The 24,119-nt window shown below is 43.1% G+C and overlaps 1 protein-coding gene across 7 annotated transcripts in view; it reads right to left on the bottom strand.

The window, feature by feature from the left end:
* Window positions 1–24,119, bottom strand: part of ABCC12 (ATP binding cassette subfamily C member 12) — a 198,594-nt gene that overhangs the window by 59,777 nt on the left and 114,698 nt on the right. For all 7 annotated transcript variants that reach the window (XM_030204370.1, XM_030204371.1, XM_030204373.1 and 4 more), the window contains 7 exons: window positions 21,885–22,019; window positions 16,925–17,024; window positions 16,753–16,812; window positions 11,821–11,910; window positions 9,251–9,354; window positions 1,932–2,138; window positions 214–440 (listed from right to left, as the gene is read on the bottom strand). In XM_030204370.1, the coding sequence (XP_030060230.1) occupies window positions 214–440; window positions 1,932–2,138; window positions 9,251–9,354; window positions 11,821–11,910; window positions 16,753–16,812; window positions 16,925–17,024; window positions 21,885–22,019 (923 nt within the window). The remainder of the gene's footprint in view (window positions 1–213; window positions 441–1,931; window positions 2,139–9,250; window positions 9,355–11,820; window positions 11,911–16,752; window positions 16,813–16,924; window positions 17,025–21,884; window positions 22,020–24,119) is intronic.

The following is a 24,119-nucleotide window of genomic DNA, read 5'->3' as shown; positions in this document are numbered from 1 at the left end:
TTTTGAAAATACTGATTTGGACGTTTTTGTGAGAAAAACGTCCAAATGCTGCTTTATGCCACTTTCTAGACATTTTTCTGTTTTGAAAATGAGCCCAACATCATGACATTTCACAATTCTTGTAAACTGTATCCCTATGGAAACAGGACATCAAAAATATGGAACTTATTTTTCTGCATTTTTGTAAATAAAATGTTATGTAGATCAACTCACTTAAGGAGAACAATGATGACAACACTTATGATGGCTATCGCAATTAGGAGGAAAGGGAACACAATAGCAATAATGACAAAAATGCACAGAACCATGAAGAACTGATGCAGGAAATTCTCAGCTTGAAATGGCAGCCTCACATCCAATTCATCCATATCCTTGGAAAAGCGGTTCATTATCCTACCAATAGGAGTTGTGTCAAAGAAACTCATTGGGCTGTGCAATATCTGGGGATAAAAAACAAGGAAGAAAATGGAAGAAACGTACCTGTCATGCATTTTGAATGTTATCTACAAAATAGGAAAATGTATGATTTTGACTAAAACAAGATAACCAAATATGACACGACCAACATATTGTTCAAATTGTGACATCAACTAAACACTTACAAAATAAAGAAAAATCATTTAGAGTTAGATAAATAGACAAAGCTTAACATAAGAAGATAAGAGTAGCCATACTGGGTCAGACCAAAGGTCCATCTAGCTCAGTATCCTGTTTTCCAAACATTGGCCAAGCCAGGTCACAAGTACCTGGCAGAGACCCAAATCGTGGCAACACTCCATACTACAAATCCCAGGACAAGCAGTTGTTTCCCATGTCTGGCTCATTAGCAGACTATGGACTTTTTCTCCAGGAATTGTCCAAACCTTTTTTAAACCCAGATACACTAACTGCTGTTAGCATAGGCGCTGACTCTGTGGGTGCTGTGGGTGCTTGAGCACCCCCAATATTTACCCACCGGAAGTTCATTCGTTCCCTCCCTCCGAGTTCCACCAGGGTCCCCCCTTCCTCCCAGTTCCAGGGTTGTCGTCCCTCCCTTCCTCCCTCCCTCCCTCCCTTCTAGTTCTAGGCCCCCTCCCTCCGAATTTTAAAAGTCATCTTGAGTGACTTACCTCGTCAGGTTTACAGCAGCCGACAGCAGCGGTAAAAAACATGCAGGCTCGACCCTTCTGTCCCTCTCAGCTGTGGTCCCACCCTCATTTCCTGTTTCCTCAAGGGAGGGACCAGAGCTGAGAGAGAGAGAAGGGCTGAGCCTGCACGCTTTTTACCGCTGCTGCTGGCCGCCGTAACCTCGATGAGGTAAGTCACTCAAGATGACTTTTAAAATTCGGAGGGAGGGGCCTAGAACTGGAAGGGAGGGAGGGAGGAAAGGAGGGACGACAACCCTGGAACTCGGAGGGAGGGAGGCGACCCTGGAACTGGGAGGGAGAGAGGGAGGGAGGAGGACCTTGGAACTGGGTGGGAACCCTGGAACTGGGAGGGAGACAGGGAGGGAGGAGGGAGGGGGAACCCTGGAACTCAGAGGGAGGGAGGGGGGAGGGGGGGACCCTGGAACTCAGAGGGAGGGGGGAGGGAAAGGAGAGAGAGAGGGGAGGGAGGGAGGGAGGGGGGCCTGGAACTCGGAGGGAGGTGGAGGGGGGATGAGGGGGACAGGGGGGAGGGGGGAATGCCCCACCTGTAAAAAAAAAAAAAATTCAGCACCCTCAATCATTTTGAAAAGTTGGCTCCTATGGCTGTTACTACATCCTCCGGCAAAGAGTTTCTGAGTCTAACTATTCATTCTTATTCTCTGCTATTTTAATGATAAAAATGAATAGCATACAAGAATGAGACTAACATGGATATTTAAAGAGTGCTAAAAGCAGAAAATGTAGATGTATACTATATATAACACATGTACAGTCAATATATCCTACATATTTTATTTAATGTACCTTGTAAAAGACTTCATCATGCAAAGTGGAGGAGGCTTTCAGCGTGGTCTTTGTAAAAACAAATCCTTTGATGACACCTAGAACAACCATTAGTGCTAAGGTCATTCCATATACTAACTGGTAAAAATTCAGTTTGGGATCATGTGTAACGCTTCCTGGATTACAAACCAAAGTTGATGTATCATTCATTTCACCAGTGCAGTTCTCCTTTAAAAATAGAATATAATATTAAACCTACAGCAAACTCTCATGTTGGATTTCAAATGCATTCACTGAAGAGCGAAAAAACAGATCATTGGCTGATATTCAAACTGTTTCAATTGCATTTTCAGCCTATTGGGAGAAGAAAACACAATTAATGATGTAATAGAGGGTCAAATTTTAGCCATGGCTGACTGCCAAACCAAAGTGACCCAAAATGGGATGCCTAGGTTTAGGAAAATTTTCAACTGATCCTAGGTAGTTAGGATTGTAGCTGAGAATGTTCCTAAATCTAAGCTACTACTGTCCCAATCATCTTATCTCATTGATTCCAATTGAGATAATTCAATGGTTGACAACTAGACTTAATGAGCATTTAGCGACAGGTACTCTACCCCCAGACCTGGGCAAAATTGTACTTATACCCATGCTGAAGGGCTCTGGCCTTGATATTACCTTGATCGCAAACTACCGTCCAGTAGCCAGCATACCTCTCTTCATGAAAATGCTGGAAACTTATGTGAGTAGGCAATTTTCCTCTTACTTGGATAGACCCTCAATCCTACACCAATCACAATTTGGCTTCAGACTTGCACACAGTATGGAATCCTTATTATTCACTCTAACCACATACATCAAACAACATCTTTGTAAGGGTAATCAGGTTATTCTACTCCAGTTCGACATTTTGACTGCATTCAATGCAGTTGGCCACACCATGTTGCTTGAACAGTTAGCTCATATAGATACCTCAGGATCTGTCCTCAAATGGTTCAAACAAAATCATCAACTCTCACACTACTAGGTTCAGTACACCTTAGTCTAGGTGAACTATTACTGTCCTATGCCGACGATATTCTACTCCTCCTTCCAATATTACAGTCCAAACATGCTCTCACCCAGTCAGTTACTACTGGAGTGCTCGCCCTTCAGAATTGGGCCCTGATAAACAAATTAAAACTAAATGCACAAAAGAGCAAGATCCTATGGTTCCAAAATCCAGGGGTCAATATCTCAACCTCAATAACTGTATGCAACGACAAGTTACTTGGCAGTTGAATCCAAAGCTAGAGTGCCAGGAGTTCTTGACTCTTCCTTAACGTTCTCCATCCACATCAATCAGCTCTGGAAGAAAACTCTGTTCAAAATGAGACAGCTATGACTAATTCATTCACTATTCAACCAGAAAGCCTTCACACTGATGATCCTGCCACTCCTTGATTACTGCAATATCCCATTTCTTGGCATCAAGTTTCGTTATCTAAAGAAGCTGCAAATTATACAGAATACCGCTGCAAGACTGATTTTCAAACTAAATAGACACAACAGTGTCTCACCGTATCTGGCCAAACTACACTGGCTCCCTGTAACTGAAAGAATCAAGTTCAAAGTCGCTTGTATTGTTTTTCAGATTTTATATGGCTTCACATCTGGTCTTTTGATTAAAAGCTCAACTATTCCCATCCTCCAGGCCTTATAAGGGATCTGTAGCCCAGAAGACTAACTTGCTTTTCCCTGTGGCTGGAACTTTCCTGTGGAACTCCCTGCCCATTGTCATCAGAGCAGACAACTACCTTAGTGTTAGGAAGAAGCTAAAAATCTTTCTCGTCCCAAAAACGGTCTCCTGATCTTACTTTGCACCATACTCATGCGACCAATAAGACTGTACTTTATTTCCTTGTGACCATGCTCATGCGACCTCTTCTTATAATCTTCTGCTCTTTTCCTAATGCAGTGCTCTGATTAATGTAATCTAATTGTTGTAAACCGCACTGAACCCTGGAAAGGGGATTTTAGCGGTATATAAGTTCTAATTTGAACTGAAGCAGCCAAAATGATGCTGCCTTGACTTAGGCCTGCTGTTGCAACACCTGCTACCTTTTGAGTAATCTAATTTTTAATGGAACCAATCTGCCTACCTAGCTCTCAAAGTTAGTTTGGTAGATTATTTGAAAATTGATCAATATATGAATAAAACATCTGATGGCTACTGTTCATCACATGAGTAGCAGATGCAAACCCCCACAGTACATGGGATGGTACAGAGCTATAAATCAAATGAAAGATGAAAGCTTTCCTTTGTTATGAATACACTTTCTGCTACATCTTCCTCATAATGCTCTTTAATATGGTATATTAAAGGGCTTGATTCTATTCCCACTTTTATTTCACATCTTTCTGAGCCCGCTAGGTACATTTATACAAGGTTTTAAGGCTAGTGCATATTACTACACTGAAGGCTAGTGCATATTACTACACTGATGATATCTTGTTGGTTTATTATACTATCCAGCTCATTTTCGAAAGAGCCCATATTTCAACCCAAATCGGGAGATGGGTGCCTTTCTCCCGTGGGCGCCCAAATCGGTATAATCGAAAGCCGATTTTGGGCGCCTCCAACTGCAGTCTGTCGTGGGAATGAACAAAGTTGACGGGGGCGTGTCGGAGGCATGGTGAAGGCGGGACTGGGGCGTGTTTATCGGCCGAGGAGAGATGGGTGCGCTCGGCCGATAATGGAAAAAAGAAGGGCGCCAGAAGCGAGAATTTGGGTCATTTTTTTTACCCTTTTTTTTCCACGAACAAGTCCCCAAAAAGTGCCCCAACTGCCCAGATGACCACCGGAGGGAATCGGGGATGACCTCACCTGACTCCCCCAGTGGTCACTAACCCCCTTTCACCAAAAAAATAAATAACTTAAAAAACTTTTTTTTGCCAGCCTGTATGCCAGCCTCAAATGTCATACCCAGCTCCATCACAGCAGTATGCAGGTCCCTGGAGCAGTTGTTAGTGGGTGCAGTGGACTTCAAGCAGGTGGACCCAGGACCATCCCCCTTACCTGTTACACTTGTAAATGGGAGCCCTCCAACCCCCCCCCCCAAAAAAAAAAAAAAACCACTGCACCCACATCTAGGTGCCCCCCTTCGGTCATAAGTGCTATGGTAATAGTGTAGAGTTGTGGGCAGTGGGTTTTGGGGGGGGGGGATTTGGGGGGCTCAGCACCCAAGGTAAGGGAGCTATGGACTTGGGAGGTATTTTAATTTTTTTTTTTTACTTTTTACAAGTGCCCCCTAGGGTGCCCGGTTGGTGTCCTGGCATGTGAGGGGGACCAGTGCACTATGAATCCTGGCACTTCCCACGACCAAATGCCTTGGAGTTGTTCGTTTTTGAGCTGGGCGCCTTCGGTTTCCATTATCGCTGAAAACCGATACCGCCCAGCTCAAATCCACCCTAATCCGATGCATTTGCCCGGCACCAACCGTATTATTGAAACAAAAGATGGACGCCCATCTTTTTCAAAAATACGGTCTGTCCCACCCCTTCGCGTAACCCGTCCTCGGAGATAGGCGCCCATGGAAATGGGTGTTCGCTTTTGATTATGCCCCTCTATCTCTGATATTTCAGATCTCTCATCCTTTCAAGCCTGCTTAGGTGTGGTTACCACTTGGTTTTAATCAAATCATATTCTACCTAATCCAGAGAAATCTATCACCTGTTGAATTATGGGCCGTATCTCTAGATCCACCCTGGTGCCTATACTTTCTGGGCTTCCAATTCAAGTGATAGAATCATTTAGATTCCTGGGGATAGTTATAGATTCCCTACTCTTTTACCCAGAGGGTTTCTAATATTATGAAATCTGGATTCTTTATTTTGCAGAAATTAACATCAGTCAGGAAATATTTTTATGATGCTGCACTGCATACTCTACTTCATTCCCTTTTAATTTCACACCTAGATTATTGTAATGTTATCTATGCATAAATTTCTAAGTCTAATTTTAAAAGATTACAGACTACAAAACACAGCTGTTCATCTTTTGTGTCAAGCAAAACGTAGAGATCATGTCACTTCTCTGCTTGTTCATCTTTATTCGTTGCCTATTGAATCACACGCCAAATTTAAAATTGCAATCTTAAATTTCAAAAGCTTTGCGTGATGGAGATCCATATTACTTATCAACCTTTATAGTTCCATGTACACCTTCTCATTTGTTCCAATCATTAAATGATCATCGGTTAGTTCTACTGCATTTAGCCCGTCTTTTGCCCAGCTCAAATCCAAGTTCACAGTGCATTTTTTCATGCTCCAGCATTATGGAACAATCTCCCATTGTCTCTTCATTCTGAATTGTCCTATGAAAAGTTTAGAACTCTATTGAAAACTCACTTTTGTTTTAAACCTAGTTTTTGACAAGCTGAGAATTGGATGGTAGGAATACCACCCTGCACCTGATTTGATTTAATTTAGCTTGATTTATGTGAGACTATTTACTTTATAGTTAGACTATCTGGTTTTCTTTCTATAAGCTTTGTTGTATGCTAAATGTTTGTGAGTTATTTTACATTTTGGTGTTCTTTTTCTTTTCTTTTAAATTTTAGTCTGTACGTGCCTTGGCCTGTTCATCAGATAAATCGGCTTAAAAAACCTTAATAAATGACAAACAAAAACTTACACAATATGCTTCGCTGCACGTTTTACTTAATTGTTGTATAGCAGACAAAAGAGAGAGAGAATACAAGGCACAACAGAGCAGTCCAACAATGGAAAAAAGAATAAAGGGCCTTCAAGGTTGGGTAGACATAGAGATGTAACTTTATTAAAAAACCCAACATTGTCCGTGTTTTGACCAGACACCTGCATCAGGAATCTTTTTTTTTTTGTAGTCCATAGTCTTCTAATTGCAGTGTAATGAACCAAAAAAAAAAGATAGTCCAATAGAAAGCTGAAGACACCACATGCTTTATAACTATGAACAGTGATATGAAGCAGTACTTTGGGACTACTACTACTACTTACTACTTATCATTTCTAAAGCGCTACTAGACGTGTGCAGTGCTGTACACTTCAACATGAAGAGACAGTCCCTGCTCTACAGAGCTTACAATCTAATTAGGACAGACAAACAGGACAAACGAGATAAGGGAATATTTAAAGTGAGGATGATAAAATAAGGGTTCTGAACAAGTGAATAAGGGTTAGGAGTTAAAAGCAGCATCAAAAAGGTGGGCTTTTAGCTTAGATTTGAAGACAGCCAGAGATGGAGCTTGATGTACCAGCTCAGGAAGTCTATTCCAGGCATATGGTGCAGCAAGATAAAAGGAACGGAGTCTGGAGTTAGCAGTGGAGGAGAAGGGTGCAGATAAGAGAGATTTACCCAGTGAACGGAGTTCCCGGGGAGGAATGTAGGGAGAGATGAGAGTGGAGAGGTACTGAGGAGCTGCAGAATGAATGCACTTATAGGTCAATAAGAGGAGTTTGAACTGTGTGCGGAAACGGATAGGACTGAACACTCAATCGAAGAAAACACTTCACAAATTCACTATATTGGGTACAGAAAGCACAAGTGTGCAACACCTTCAGATATCCTGAAAGCGCCACTGTGCATATCACCATCAGCCGTCAAAATGTGGCGACATGCATACTGTGAATCTGTGAAACATGGATTGTGTTGGGTTTTTTAATAAAGTTACATTTCTACGACGACCCAGTCATGAAGGCCCTTTCTGTTTTTTTCCATGGTTGGATTTAATTCTTGTATAGATTTGTGAGTCATTGTATTTCAGTTTAGTTGTACAATATATCAGGATGCTGATCCTGGTGATACAGTAGATACAATTTCACTGAGATTGATCAATCCTTTAGCTGATGCTAGATCAGGATAATACTGAGTCATTGTTCCATTTAGCAGCTCTTTAATAGTATTAATTGGACCTTACATTTCTTAATAATTTGTACATTCAACTAAGAATACCTGCTAGTATTCCAAAAGTGAAATTCAGCTGTACACATCTGGATCTATAAAACTCTGCTTTATATCAAGTTGTAAGTACCTCTTCGATTACTAATTTTTTTTGTGGTTTCCAAGGTCAGTGGCCTTTATCTCTACATGAAGACAACTAAGGGGTCCTTTTACTAAGCTGCAGGAACAACTAACCTTAGCAAGCCCTTACGCTAGTTTTTCCTGTATGCTAAGGCCATTTTTACTATAGCCACAATAATGACCTTTTTGTATTTTTGTATTAATGGCCTTGTGCTAATGTTGCCATTGGAGCACAGCCAATAAAAGAATTTACTGCATAAGCACTTAACTACCCATTCAGTATGAGTTCAGGGCTCATGTACTCTCCGTACGTTAACGAGTTAGCACTCTCCACCCCCTGACATGACCCCTTAAAAAATGAAAAATATGTTTAATGCCGGGGTTACCAAATCTTTTGGGTTTGCGGCATCCCCCCCCCACCACCACCACCACAGGAGTCTCTGCGGCACCCCCCCCCTGCCACGCAGGTCTCAGCGGCACCCCCTTCACATGGGTCTCCGCACCCCCCACATGGGTTTCCCTTTCCTTGCAGCCCCCTCCTCTCACACTAGCACACCTCTGCCTTCCTGAAATCCAACATCGCTCGCTACCTTCCTTCCTGCAGGTCCAGGATTGCTGCCGCTTCCTTCTCCTTCCCCTGCCGCCGCTGCAGAGCTTGCAGCGTACATTTTTGGGCCATCCGCAATTCATACAGGCACTCTGGGGCCTTTCCAGTCTGCCACGTCCGGCAGTCTCTGATTCAATTTCCTGTTGCGAGGGCCGGACATGGCAGAGGGAAGTCCCTGCAGTGCCTGTGTGAATTGTGGACACCCGAAAATGTAAGCTGCAAGCATTGCAGCAGGGGTAAGAAGCTGGAAACGGCAGATGCCAGACCTGTGGGAGGAGAAAGTAGGGAGTGATATGCAGCGGCACCCCTGAGAGCTCGCAGCGGCACACCAGGGTGTACATGGTGCACAGTTTGGGAACCACTGGTTTAATGTATGGTTAGCATGCACACATTTGGCAGCTGATGCAGAGTGCCTGGGTGCGTCCCACAGCATGCTAATTTAAGCTGCATCAGGTGCTTGTTAGAGCCTAATGCAGCTTAGTAAGAAGCCTCTACATTCTGGGACATTTGAGGCTAATAGCTTTACTGCTGGTAACTCTCTCTCTTGAAATTCTATACTCATGTGACATACAAATTAGTCATGAAGTGTGAGTCATTAAAATAATCACAAAATAAAGTGCATTACCATATTTACAAGATGTGGCATCTCTCTTTCACGAGACTACTATAAGTCTTACATTTTAGACTTACCTTTAAGCTTTGTTCCAGCCAATAACTCAACCACCAATTGCTGAAGGCTGAGGTCCCAATTACCAGTAAAAAAAGAAACAGGACAAAAATGGACAATACATAGCCTGAAAAAAAAAAGGAAAATGAATAACAACATTGTACTTCAGTAATTTAGCACTAGCACTGGGTATATGACTTATGCAATATCCAAGTTTTACAGCAGGGGGTCAGCAACATTTTTGGACTGACTATAGGTAGGGGAATGGGTTGGATCATTGGAGTCATATCTGGAGCAATATTTTGCCCGATACAGCAACAGCAACTAGGGAGTGTGAGGGTGGGCTTAAGATTGGTTTGTTTGGCCTCCTTCAACCTAAAAGGTGCTCCACTATCACCACAGTGTTCCAACAATTCCTCCCCCCCCCCCCCCCCCCCACCACCACCACACACACACACTAACATCTATTTTTAAAATATTAGCATGCTGGACCAACAAAATGATTGAGATGGGTACATGAGTAGAAGCTCTGTATGTTATTATAGTTAAGAATCAGACATATTGGTTATGCAAACACCAAATTTTCAAAAACACAAAACTTACCAAAAGGACTTGCCCTTAATTAAGTCACGCTGGTTACTTCCTCGGTTGTTTATTTCCTATATAATTGGTTGACCTCTCCATAAGTCAGCAACCAGTTGTTGATTTTTCCCAACACCACAAGCCAATACTGAATCCTGGTCCCTTGAAACTGCTGTCAGGGGTGTCCATGAAGCAGACATAATTATGGAGAACGTCCATATCGTCCTTTTCTTTGTTTGTGTGTATCTGCCCACAGTCATTTTAGGGGCAGCACCATAACTACTCCTGCCCCCTTCAAAACATCAAATCAATAATACCTCAAGTAGAGGGCATCAGTGCCAGGGAGGACAGAAAATCCCAAGAGCAGGGCTGGGGAAAATGGAATGCAGAGCCACTGCCATGACACATGATAAGACCCATTTTTACTCTTCCTGTTAAATATAACAGATGGTACCAGTTGTCCAGGCTACTGCCAAGGATAAGAGACTGAGGCACTATGGGGATCTTTTACTAAGCCACAGTAGCGTTTTTAGCTCACAGAAAGAAATCAGCTAGTGGGCGTCTCAGCATTTAACGCCAGTTGATTTCTACTGTGAGCTAAAAACGCCACCGCGGCTTAGTAAAAGGACTCCTATGTTCATAACCATATGGTGTAAACAGAATAAAGCACTTTGTCAGGAGCAGAGGCTCGTCTCCGTAGCTAATGAGCTGAGCAAGTTTGGCTAGGCTAAGCTAGGTGAGGCAAGCTCTGATGGTGTCTCTGTCACTCTGAAGGGTTTGGTGCTGCTTTATCTATCTCTCTTGCTATCATCTTGCCTTCCTGCTTTACTGAGGTATAGTTATTTTATTTTTTTGTACATCTGTTTTTTGCATCCTTCCCTCATTCGTGAGCTGCATTGCATGCTTTCGCATCACAGTAGCTTATCAATGGGTAATATGAGTAAACATTCCCATGCAGGGGACTGCACGCAAAAGTTCACTTCTATGAAGTGAATTGACAAAAGTGGGCTTTCAGGGCAATTCTATAACCTAGGCGCTCATATTTATGTGCCTGTTATGCATGCAAATATTTTGAATACTAGCATTCACACTACTAAGTGGTGGAGCAGAGTGGAGGAGTGGCCTAGTGGTGAAAGCAGCAGTCTTGACATCCAGAAGTGCCTGGTTCAAATCCAATTACTGCTCCTTGTGATCTTGGGCAAGTCACTTAACCCTCCATTGCCTCAGGTATAAACTTAGATTGAGAGCCCTCCAGGAACAGGGGGATACCCATTACTAAAAAAGGTGTAAGCAAAATCCAAATAAATAATAAGTGCCTAAATGCTATTATACAAAAACATGGTTGACTTATATAACTTGTATTTGCAATGCAGGTGGGGATTCCACTTATGCATTTAACTTACAGAATACTGTAAGTTATGCTCATAACTGCCACAATTAGGCGCTCACACTTACACCAGCTTTATGGCTAGCCTAAGTGCATGCACCTAAATGTTAGGTATGTTAATACCCGGTTATATGAGTATTCTATAGAGGAATGTAGGCACCTACTGACCTTTATAGAATATTTGCTTGCCACATGCCCTCCGAGTTCCTCATTGGAAGCACCCAGTTATAGTATTGTCCCCAAATGTAGAATAAAAGATCAGTGGCAAACCAAGGGCGGGGTGGTGGGGGCAGTCTGCCCTGGGTGCGTTGAGCAGTTGCTCAGCTGTCAGCTCTGCTGGTCTCCTGCTCCCTCTGATGTCAACTTCCTGTTCTGTGGCAGGAGACTAGCAGAGCCAACAGCTGCAAGCTGCTCAGCGCATCTTCTTGCTCAGAGGAGGGAGGGCAGGGGGACATGCCTGGAGGAAGGGGTGCTCCACCCTGTACACCACTGGATAAAATGAAACACCCAACTGTGGTGGTGCTGCACATTGTGTGCTATTTTCTGCGTGAAGTCCAGGTTTGAAAATTGATTGCATGTTAGTACAGCAGCCTCTTTATTTGCCCCAAAAAAGATATTTTATACCTCCAGATGCTTTAATATAATTGTGATATGTTTTCAGTGATATAGAACCCGCATGCATTTCTTCTTTTGAAACAAGTTGGTTTTCAGATGCTGCAAATGAAAGTGAAATGGTTTTAATTCAGTTAGTAACCCCTGAAATATGATGATGCTGATATTAAAAAAAAAAGATGAGCTCCTAAGTTTAGGAAACTAAGGGGTGTGTTTATTAAGCTGCTTTAAGCAGATGTTTTACTGTTCATTAGATGTTAGTGCATACCCATGCTAATCTTTTTAATAGCCACCTTGGCAAAAATCCACCACTATGTAGGGCGTGACATGGGTGGAGCAGAGGCATGGCTGTCCTTGAGAGCTAGTGCACAGGTGGGTACCACGTACTAGCTGTCATGACTGCTGATAACATGGCTGCACTTACTGCCACTTCAAGAGGGGCGGTAAGTGCAGCTGCCCTACTGGCAGTCTAATAGCATGGGCACAGCCTTTTCAAAAATAACTCCTCATATTCCCTCCACATCCAATCTCCATGATATTCATAACCCCACCACCACAAACACCCCAATCCAATTTGCTGACCCTCCAACCTCCTCAATTTCATCCTTTCTCCCTGAAGGTATACCCTAACAATCCCCTAATCGCCCGACCAGCAAAGTGCAACAGGCCCTTCCCCTGACCCAAAGGTGGTACAGTGGTCTGGGGGGAGGAACATACCCCTCTGCTCCTGCCTTTCTGGTCACATAAGGAGATTTGCCTTATATGGAAGCAGAAGGGGGATTGCTCCTGCTCCACCACAGTATCACCAATGGTTTCCTTATAGAGAACGCTGACTCCTAGCGCTAGTACCATGAGACTACCACTAGGGGCCATGATTACCATTTTGAGAGAGCTGGATAAGCACATAGGTTAGCAGAAGCAGAGGAGGACTGCTCCCACCTTGACCACTGTACCACCAATGATCACCTCTGGGTAAGACCTGGAGGTAAGGGGAGGGCAGGGAGGGTGGGTCAGGGTTTGGCTAGCCATATGTGAGTTGGACTTTTGGTTGGGAGGGGGGCCTATTCCATTTTGCTGATTCAGGGGTTAAGGGAATCAAAAGTAGAGGTATAGCTAGGTAGGGTGCAAGAGGAGTGAGTGCTGCTCCCCCAATCCAATTTTAAATAAAATGGTGCCTCTGTGGATGATGGATCAGTCCTTCAGCTTCACACTGACACCTATTTTACAAAAGGTCTGCTCCCCCTGACATCAAAACCTGGCTACGCTTCTGCCACAAAAGATATGCCATGGGGGTTTGAGGAATGTAATCGAGGGAGTTGGTGGGTCAGAGAATTGGATCACGGTGGGGAACTGCATGTTGGAGGGAGATGAATGGGAGTGGGGGCTATCTTGCCGGAATTAAATCTGAGGAGCGGGGAATGTGTGTGTGTGGGGGGGGGGGTGAACTGTTGTGGCAAGTGTCTTTGCCATTATTTATTTCATTCTATCTAGCACTTCATGTAATTTGGTGTCTTGTGGTGTGCCTCTGCCATGTGCCGTACATGCTGAGCAAACGCTGGGCACAGCCTCTGCATTTTACTGCACAGGTTTTGCTCTTACATGCATTAATTTTTCCTTTTAACATACGGAAAATGCAGAACCTTATTGCACTTTATTAAACATGCTCCTATAGTAACATAGTAGATGACGGCAGAAAAAGACTTGCACGGTCCATCTAGTCTGCCCAACAATTTAAACTCTTATGTGCTACTTTATGTAGGGTGCCTAATTTTATTCCCTATTTCTAGTCAAACCTAGGAGTCTAAGTTTTCAGCTGAAATTCACCTCAATTTGAGAGTCTAAAAGTTATGATTCTGAATTTAGTTCTGCCATTCATTTGCTTCAATTTAGGAGCCTAATTTGCTGCCAACTGCACAAAATCAGTGCTAAACTTCTAAATTTTTCCCCCAGTCCTAAATCTGCTCCTCTTGCAACACTTTTTAGGATCTTAAATTTAGGGACCTAGTGAAACTAGGTCTTAAATTTAAGTATTCACAGGACTGTGCTGAGCTATAATTGCATCCTGTGTAACTCATCTACTGGTGCCCCCCCCCACCCTGTCCACTTCAACACTGCCAATGAGAGAAAATGGTGGGCTGGGAGCAAATTTCAAAGAGGCCAGCTTAGAGGTCTAACTGGACAATAGTCAGTGCTACATAACCAGCCAGGAAAGGTTCCTGGACGGTTAAATAGCATATAGCTGGCTAAGTGCTAATATTCAAGCAAGATAGCCGGTTATCTCCGCTGAATATTAACACTTACCCCCAAATTCTATATATGGCATCTTAAGTTGTGTGCGCTAATTTGGCCATGTGGCCACATTGCACACACACAACTTAATTGATTAACAAGCTAATCAGTGCCGATAATGGGTACTTAACAACCAATTAGCAGCGCTAATTGGCTTTAATCAGAATTTACGAGCACAACTTTCTAGGTGTATTCTATAATGTGGTGCGTGTAAATTCTAAAGTGCACAGTCAAAATGGGGCGTGGCCATGGGCATGGAATGGGCTGGTTGTGGGCATTTCAAAAAACTATGTGCACTATTATAGAATACACCCAATCTGCACCTAACTTAGGTGCAGGTATTTAGGCCTGGTTTTAAGTGGCCTAAATGGGTGCACCTAAATTGTAGTGCAAGAATGGTGCATGCACATATTCTATAAACTACGGCTAACTTTTGGCGTAGGTTATAGACTCATGCTAACCATGTGGTTTTAAGGCACTGATTTTTAAGGCGCCATATATAGAATTTCCGCCTTAGTGCATAGCGGCTAACCAGATATATTACGTGATATAACCGGCTAGCCATGAATATTCAGTGCTTCGCTGGCTAAGTTTAGCGGCCAAAACAGACTGCTTAAATATCAGTTCTACCTTTGGCCACTATAAACTTAACCAGCCAGTGCTGAATATTAACCTGGCCATTTAAGTTTAAGCCTGCCACAAAAAAACAGATATTCACCAGAAACAGCCTGGCATTGAATATGCAGGCTCAGCGTCAATCGAGGAAATTAGCTGGCCTGCCTCCCGCAGGCTGAATATCAGCCGGTAACTCCCCAAGTTAGGAGTCTAAGAGGGGCATAATCGAACGGGGCCGCCCATCTCTAAAGACGGCCCCTCAAAGCGGCATACCCAACCATATTATCGAAACAAGATGGCCAGCCATCTTTCGTTTCGATAATACGGTCGGGGCTGGCCAAATCTCAACATTTGGGCCGCCCTTAGAGATTGCTGGTGTTAGAGATCGCCGCCATTGGTTTTCGCCGATAATGGAAACTAATGGCGGCCATCTCAAACCCGGCAAACTTCAAGCCATTTGGTCATGGGAGGAGCCAGCATTTGTAGTGCACTGGTCCCCCTCAATGCCAGGACAACAACCGGGCACCCTAGGGGACACTGCAGTGGACTTCACAAATTGATCCCTTACCTTGGGTGCTGAGCCCCCCAAACCCCCCAACACCTACTCCCCATAACTGTACACCACTACCATAGCCCTTAGGGATGAAGGGAGGCACCTAGATGTGGGTACAGTGGGTTTTGGGGGGGCTCCCATTTACTACCACAAGTTTAACAGTTAGGGGGGGGAGGGGCCTGGGTCCGCCTGCCTGAAGTGCACTGCACCCACTAAAACTGCTCCAGGGACCTGCATAGTGCTGTGATGGAGCTGGGTATGACATTTGAGGCTGGCAAAAAAATGATTTAAACTTTTTTTTTGGGTGGGAGGGGGTTGGTGATCACTGGGGGAGTAAGGGGAGATGATCCCCGATTCCCTCCGGTGGTCATCTGGTCAGTTCGGGCACCTTTTTAAGGCTTGGTCGTGAACAAAAAAGGGCCAAGTAAAGTCGGCCAAATGCTCGTCAGAGCCGGCCTTCTTTTTTCCATTATCGGCCGAGGCCGGCCATCTCTTAACCACACTTGGCCGGCCCTGCAATGGAAAGCAGTTGAAGCCAGCCAAAATCGGCTTTCGATTATACCGATTTAGCCGGGCTTAGGAGAGGGCCGGCCATCTCCCGATTTGTGTCGGAAGATGGCCGCTCTTCTCTTTCGAAAATAAGCAGGTCAGTTGTCCTTTTACTAAGGTGCACTGAAAAATGGCCTGCGCTAGTGTAGACTCATGTTTTGGATATGCGCAGATCCATTTTTCAGTGTGCCTGTAAAAAAAGGCCTTTTTTGTGGCCCAAAATGGGCATGCGGCAAAATAAAAATTGGTGCGCGTCCATTGTGGGTCTGAGACCTTACCGCCACCCATTGACTTATTGGTAAGGTTTCACGCGTTAACCAGGCTGTAATCGTCAGTGTGCATACACTGCTGATTACCGCCCGGATAGCACCGCACTTTGGAAAATAAAAAATACTTTCCGGTGCATGTATCAGACGTGCATAAAAAATGAAAATACCACCTGGGCAACGCAGTAGCCGGGCGGTAGTTCCTAATTGGCAAATAGGCGTGCGTATGTGCCTATGCAGGTTAGTAAAACGGCCCCTAAACACTTTGAATATCGGCCTCAACATGTATAAAAAATGCAAACAAGAAAAATATTTCTTACTTCAGTGGGATCATGGACCTCTGTTTATTTTTTTATTTATTTTTTTAAAACTTTATTTATTGATTTTAAAGCAACATAATATTTATAAAAACATATAACAGCATATAATATGGAACAATGAAGAAAAAAACAAACAAAAAAAACATACAGGTCAGTGAGCTGATAAAAATAAAACCTCTGTTTATTTTGAATGTTAACATGAATATTCATCTACTTTTCTAATTTTTATGAAGTGTCTCCCTAATCAAGCAGGTATTTCTGCATATGCAAGATTGGCATTTTATTACATATTTATAAGGCTATAGTTTTTGTTGCTCACAGTGCTAACAAATTTTCCCATAAAATACTGTACCTTTCCCATTTATCTCTTTCGTTTTCTTCTCAGGATCCTCAGGGATTTTATCATCAAAATCTGAAATTACAGGACAACATTAATGATCCAAACCTGCACAGCTGTACATTGAAATTTGTGTCTAGAGTGATTAACAATCACAACAACAACAACAGAAATAACCATGCTTTACTTGGGTTCTCAATGCCTTTTTTAGAGTTTCCTGATGTGGAATAGTTATCAAGAATTTCCATGGAGGTTGTGATATGTTTGTTTGCATCATCTCTTACATCCTGTAAATAAAATAATATAATTTTAGAAATATACAGAAAACAAAATTACATAGGGGCACTGTTTGCTCTAAGCTGAGTAGAAGTCCTCCACCTACAGTACTGCCAGTAGGGGGAGCTGTTTCATTATCACATTTTCATTACTGAGTGTTAGGCAAGCTCTGCAAGACTCCAGGGAACCTGCCTGTCTGTAGCTACTGGCAGCAATGTAGTTAGAGGACTTTCGCTTATCTTAGAGGAATCAGTGCACAGGGGTAGATTCAAGAAAGTGGGTCAAAAATTAGGTGTAAACAAAATGAGCCCAAAGCGCCAATTCTATAACAGCAATTGCAAGTGAAACCATCATTATAGAACAGAGTGTAAATTTAGGCACACTTGGAAGAGAAATCAGTTTCTAAATTCTTGAGGATTATAGCACTGGCATCCCTGACAAAGGAGTTGCTGAAACAGGGTGCTCTGTTGGACATGTTGCCAGCAGTTTATGGGAGGACACTAAAATACTCAGATAAGTCACGTCTTTACTGCTTTTTGAAAGACTGGTGCTATTCATGGATTTTGGGGATTCACCCTTAAATTAAGAGATATTTACACATTTTTAGCAGACGGACATGTTGTATTTTTCTGCACTTGTCTGTTACTTTGGGAACCTGTTCATTCAAAGAAATGCTAATGATATATAGAATCAAAGTGAAGGAAATATTGAGGAGTTTAATGATGTATAAAGCATTTTAAGTGAGCCGAATCTATCGGCGATTCCTCACTGAGATCAAGTTCGGCTGCTGGTTACAGCCTATACTGAATTTTCCTCATTTCCTTTCATATATTCTTTGAAAAAAAATAATATTGCATTAATTTGCAGATCCCTTGGTATAAGTGCATAAGTATTGCCATACTGGGACAGACTGATGGTCCATCAAGTCCAGCATCCTTTTTCCAACAGTGGCCAATCCAGGTCACAAGTACCTGCAAGACCCCCAAACAGTACAATACAATTTATGCTGCTTATCCTAGTAAAAAGCAGTGGATTTTCCCCAAGTCATTATGACTTTTCTTTTAGGAAGCTATCCAAACCTTTTTTAAACCCCACTAAGCTAACTGCTTTTACTACATTCTCTGGCAAAAAATTCCAGAGTTTAATTACACGATGAGCGAAGAAATATTTTCTCCGATTCATTTTAAATTTACTACTTTGTAGCTTCATCACGTTCCCCCTAGTCCTAATATTTTTGGAAAGAATAAACAAGCGATTCACATCTTCCCGTTCTACTCCACTCATTATTTTATAGACATCTAGCATATCTCCCCTCAGCCATCTTTTCTCCAAGCAGAATAGCCCTAGGTGCTTCAGCCTTTCCTCATAGGGAAATCATGCCATCCTCTTTATCATTTTTATTGTCCTTCTCTGTACCTATTCTAATTCCTCTATACCTTTTTTGAGATGTGGTGACCAGAATTGCACACAGTATTCAAGGTGCGGCGGCACCATGGAGCTATACAAAGGCATTATAACCTCCTTATTTTTGTATTCCGTTCCTTTCCTAATAATACCTAACATTCTATTTGCTTTCTTAGCCGCTGCCGCCGCACACTGAGCAGAGGGTTTCAATGTATCATCAGCGATGACACCTAGATCCCTTTCCTGATCAGTGATTCCTAATCAGGAACCTTACATATGTAACTATAGTTTGGGTTCCTCTTTCCCACATGCATCACTTTGCACTTGCTCACAGCTTAGTTGGAACTAGGGCTAAGAACCACTATCCTGGGTCTTCACTCACAGCTACCAGGTGTATTTGCCGTTTGTTTTTTCTTACCTCCCTCTCTCTTCCTATAAGTCAGTGACTGCAGTTACAGTCTTTGACCAGAGTCATGCCACTGCACTCCCCTCAGACTGTGCAATGGTGCTCCCTGTGCTTTATTGCTAAGTGTTGCTGTTGAAAAAGGGCCAAGGCTTCTCTCACTGGATGGGGGCCATGAATGTTGCCCCCCTGTCATTCTCAGCTCCAGCTAGGCCCATAAATCAGAGGAACTGAGTTCAGTTCCATTTGCATGGCAGCATGTAGCACTGTTTTGACCCACTTGAACCAGCCCACTAGCAAATATTTTGGAATATACAAAGATTTAAGGGCTCCTTTTACTAAGGTGCGCTGAAAAATGGCCTGCGGTAGTGTAGGCACGGGTTTTGGGCTTGCGCAGATCCATTTTTCAGCGTGCCTGCAAAAAAATGCCTTTTTTACATTTTTGCCGAAAATGTACCTGCGGCAAAATAAAAATTCCTGTGTGTCCATTTTGGGTCTGACCTTACTGCCAGCCATTGACTTAGTGGTAAGGTCTTTCGCATTAATCATGCGGTAATTGCCTACGCACTTCAAGTCAGAGTTATTGCCTGATTTTTGCCGCGCGCCAGAAAATAATGAAATTACTGCACGGGCCACATGGTAGCCAGGCGGTAACTTCAAATTGGCACACGCAGCTTAGTAAAAGGGCCCCTAGAGTTGGTTGAACATATTGGACAGACTTACTAGAAAATTATTCTCAGTAGTTATGCACAATATTATATATATTTGTCATATTCTGAAATTATCTATCATTTTTCTTGTGGCAAGTTAACTGCCACACTGTGGGCAAGCATCAGATATTCCACAATTGTATAGCCATGATTCACCAAAAATATATTTTCCCTAAATACGTTAAACTTAAGAATCTACCAAAACATCCACATGGCTACTTGCAAATAGTTTTCACTAAAATATGCATGATTTCAATATTGTGCCAGCAAACTGACTGGCAGGGGTATTTTATATCCTTTTGCTCTATCCTTGCCTAAAACTATCCCAGTTTAGAGCACAGCAAACATGAAAAGTACACCTTTTCTTTTATGGTTACCTGTAGCGGACAAAATGTTGCACTTGAAGGAAAGTTGGTTTGGTTGATTTTTGCTATTTGAAACAATTAATCAATCACTGGGCATTATTCAGTAAAGACTTTTTCCAAAAGCACAGAATGGGGAATAATTCTTTTTGAATAAGGCACACTGACTACATGTGACTATCCTGCTTATTTTCGAAGGAGAAGGGTGCCCACCTTCCGACACAAATCGGGAGAAGGGTGTCCTTCTCCTAAGGTCGCCCAAATCGGCATAATCAAAAGCCGATTTTGGGCATCCTCAACTGCTTTCCGTCGCAGGGACGACCAAAGTTCAAGGGGCCATGTCGGCAGTGTACCGAAGGCGGGACGGGGGCATGGTTAACAGATGGGCATCCTCGGCCGATAATGGAAAAAAGAGGGTGTCCCTCACGAACATTTGGCTGACTTTACTTGGTCCATTTGTTTTCATGACCAAGCATCAAAAAGGTGCCCGAACTGACCAGATGACCACCAGAGGGAATTGGGGATGTCCTCCCCTGACTTCCCCAGTGGTCACTAACCACCTCCCACCCTGAAAAAAGCAACTTCAAAAACTTTTGTCTTTTTTTTTTTAGAGTATGTCCTTCGCTATGCCTCCGTCCCTGCAACAGCAGTTGAGGATGTCTAAAATGTGGATGTTTCTGTGAGAAGGACATCCATGCCTTTGCTATGACTCAGATATCCTCTTTATTTATTTATTTATTTGAATTTTGGATCACAAGTGGCAGCAGTGGAAATTGAACTGACCACTTATGGATTACAAGACCAGTGCTCTAACCACTAGGCCACTCCTCCACTGCACTCCATTGTTTTGAAATTTGGCCATCCCTTTGGTGGTGGGGGGGGGGGGGGTATGTGTGTGTCAGCGGAGGCATAACAAAAGCATGGACATCCTTCTTTCAAACATTTTGGACGTCCTCAACTGCCCTCCACAGGGATGTTCAAATTTCAAGGGGGTGGAGTAGAGTAGCATAGCCTAGCCTGGCGTAGTGGCCTAGTGGTTAGAACACTGGTCTTGCAATCTAAAGGTGGCCAGTTCAAACCCCACTGCTGTTACTTGTGATCCAAAATCCAAATAAACTAATAGAGGGTGTCGGAGGCATAACAAAGGCATGGATGTCCTTCTCACAGAAACATCCACATTTTGGACATTCTCAACTGCTGTCGCTTCCCTTCCTTAGGAAGGAAATCGTGTGCAAATGAGCTAACAGCAAGCAGCTCATTTGCATGTAATTTCATTCATGCATGCCCGTTCCTTTCCAGATCAGTAAGGGAAGGCCTTTTTCCATTCAGTTAGTGGGACCAGTGCACTACAAATGCTGGCTCCTCCCACGACCAAATGGCTTGGATTTGGTCATTTCTGAAATGGGCATCCTTGCTTTCCATTATCGCCGAAAACCAGGGACAACCATCTCTAAGGTCGACCTAAATTTCATGATTTGGGCATCCCCGACTGTATTATCGAAACAAAAGATGGACGTCCATCTTGTTTCGATAATACGGGTTGCCCCACCCCTTTAAGGGCCATCCTTAGAGATGGGCGCCCCCGTTCGATATCCCCCTCCTTGTTATCCAGCGAAAAATACAATCTGCATATGAGGTAGGTGGTGTCTCAGAAAGTCTTTAGTATGAGTTGAAAGTTAAATAAATTGGGTTTCCAGTACCAGAAATCACCAGTACCAGTTGACAGCTGTTTTGTGTCATAAGGTTTAGCTGCTTTTAATGGCAAGTGCTAACCTCTCATTTTCACTTCTTCTACACACATATAGTCATTTCATTTCAAAAGGTCTTTTATCATTAAGTCCTCAGTTCACAAATGTTGGACTAGCCTAACTTTAATTTCCATAGTGTAAATCCTAGAACCATCTAAATCTTCTGCAAAGAAGCAATGATGTGTCAGGCATCTTTAGTTTAATTAAATGCATTTCTAAGGGTGAGAAAGAACCAAAAATATACCTTTAATTCATCCATGTGAATGCTTTGAATAAGTTGAGCATATCGTCCATTGTCTTTCATTAATTTTACGTGTGTTCCCTCTTCAATTATCGCTCCATCCTCCAACAGAACAACCTCATCGCAAAACTCTAAATACTATGGAAGTCAACAAAAGACAAGATGTTACTAAATGCAATATACTACACACAGCCAAACACTGAGAGAATGTTATAACAGACATCCTAACTTTGTGGCAGGTGTGTGTATGAAGTAATTTAGTCCTTTCTATTTAAAACTTACCCCATGGAAAGTACACAGACGTAACATACACATTTACATCTGCTCTTTGATATGCACAAATTTCTCAGCTTAATTCACACATATATATGAATATTTTATAAAGTGGATAGATAGATAGATAGATAGATCAGGGGCATATCTGCGTGGGGCCACAGGGGCCTGGGCCCCCGCAGATTTCACCCTGGCCCCCCTCCCCGCCGTCAACCCTCCCCCGCTGCTTACTTTTGCTGGCGGGGGGCCCCCAACCCCCGCCAGCCGAGGTCCGACCCGAAGTCTTCATATTTCGTCTTCCTCCAACTCCTCTGTGGCCATGTTGTAAGTAACGCTGCTGATTCATTGAATCCAGTTCGGAGTCTGACGTCGCAGCATGTTGTACGCGCATACAACGTGCTGCGACGTCAGACTCCGAACTGGATTCAACGAATCAGCAGTGTTACTTACAGCATGGCCACGGAGGAGTCGGAGGAAGACTAAATATAAAGACTGCGGGTCGGACCTCGGCTGGCGGGGGTTGGGGCCCCCCGCCAGCAAAGGTAAGCAGCGGGGGAGGGTTGATGGCGGGGGGGGGGTGGAGAGTGGCAGTGGCGGTGGCGGCAGGGGGGGAGAGAGGCAAAAATGTGCCCCCTCTCTCTGGCTCTGGCCCCCCCTACTGCCGGATTCCAGATACGCCCCTGAGATAGATAGATAGATAGATAGATAGATAGATAGATAGATAGATAGATAGATAGATAGAAAACGTCCCTCACTAGGGGCTTCTTTTACAAAGCCCCGCTAGTGATTCCTGCATGGCAAATGCGAGGAAGCCCATAGGAATTGACTGGGCTTCCTCTCATTTGCCGCGCCAGGAACTGCTAGCTCGGTTTAGTAACGGATGCCCTAGATAAATGCATATATCATACTTCACTGAGATTCACACACCTAAGGGCCCTGTTTACTAAGCCATACTGTAGGCGCGCAAACCTTGTAGCGCACGCTAATGATAGAGAAAACTATTATATACCTATGGGTGTACGCTAAAAAGTTTGCGCACCTACAGCGCGTCTTAGTAAACAGGGCCCTAAGTCTTCATGAGTCTGATTGAGAATGTTCTTCAATATTTTTTTTATTTTTTACATTTAAAAAATGATTTAAAAGAACTACAAATTTAAAAATTAGAAAGTAAAAGGCTTCTATGTGTCTTTATAGAATACCAGGATAAAAGCAGCTGAACGTTTTGGCTAAAATGTTCCTGTATATATTTGTACAAACATAATCAGTGGGGTAGGAACTCAGCATATACTTAATCAATGGAAAAAAAAAGCTGTCCTCAAAAAGATAAATGATCATGCATCTTATTTACTTCACAATGAAAGGAATAAGCCTCAAAAAGATCTAGGAAAGGACTTCCTATGGAGCTAAGGTCTCTTCATTGTTGGCAGAAAAAAATACCTTTCATTATGCAAATAACAGAACTCCTTTAATAAACTTATTCAACTTAAATGCAGCAGCAACCTCAAAATCTACTTATAACTTTACAGGGAATTTTTCTTCGCTTTCAAGCTGTGCCACTAGTAAGCTACTCCTGAACTCTCTCTTAGGACATATCCATGACCAACAATGACTTTGTTTTGCCAAGCTGAATGGTCACTGAATGCTTGAACACCACCGTTACACCCTGAAACCAGCCGTAGTTGTAATGCTGGTGCTCAAATATCCAGTGACCCTGATGCAGCTTGGCAAAACATGGCCATTGTTGGTCACAAATATGTTCTAAGGGGGTCTATTACTAAGCTGCAGTAGCATTTTTAGTTTGAAGTAAACGCCAAGACGCCCATTATATTCCTACGGGTGTCTCAGCATTTACCACCAGCTGATTTCTACCGTGAGCTAAAAACACTACCATGGCTTAGTAAAAGACCCCTACGAGATGATTCAGGAGTGGCTTTCTAGTGGCACATCTCAAACGCTAAGTAAAAA

The sequence above is a fragment of the Microcaecilia unicolor genome, chromosome 5, assembly GCF_901765095.1.
Source record: "Microcaecilia unicolor chromosome 5, aMicUni1.1, whole genome shotgun sequence".
Taxonomy (NCBI): Eukaryota; Metazoa; Chordata; class Amphibia; order Gymnophiona; family Siphonopidae; genus Microcaecilia; species Microcaecilia unicolor.
Note: the sequence above shows the minus strand (reverse complement) of the source record. Positions and strands in the feature narration are given on the sequence as shown.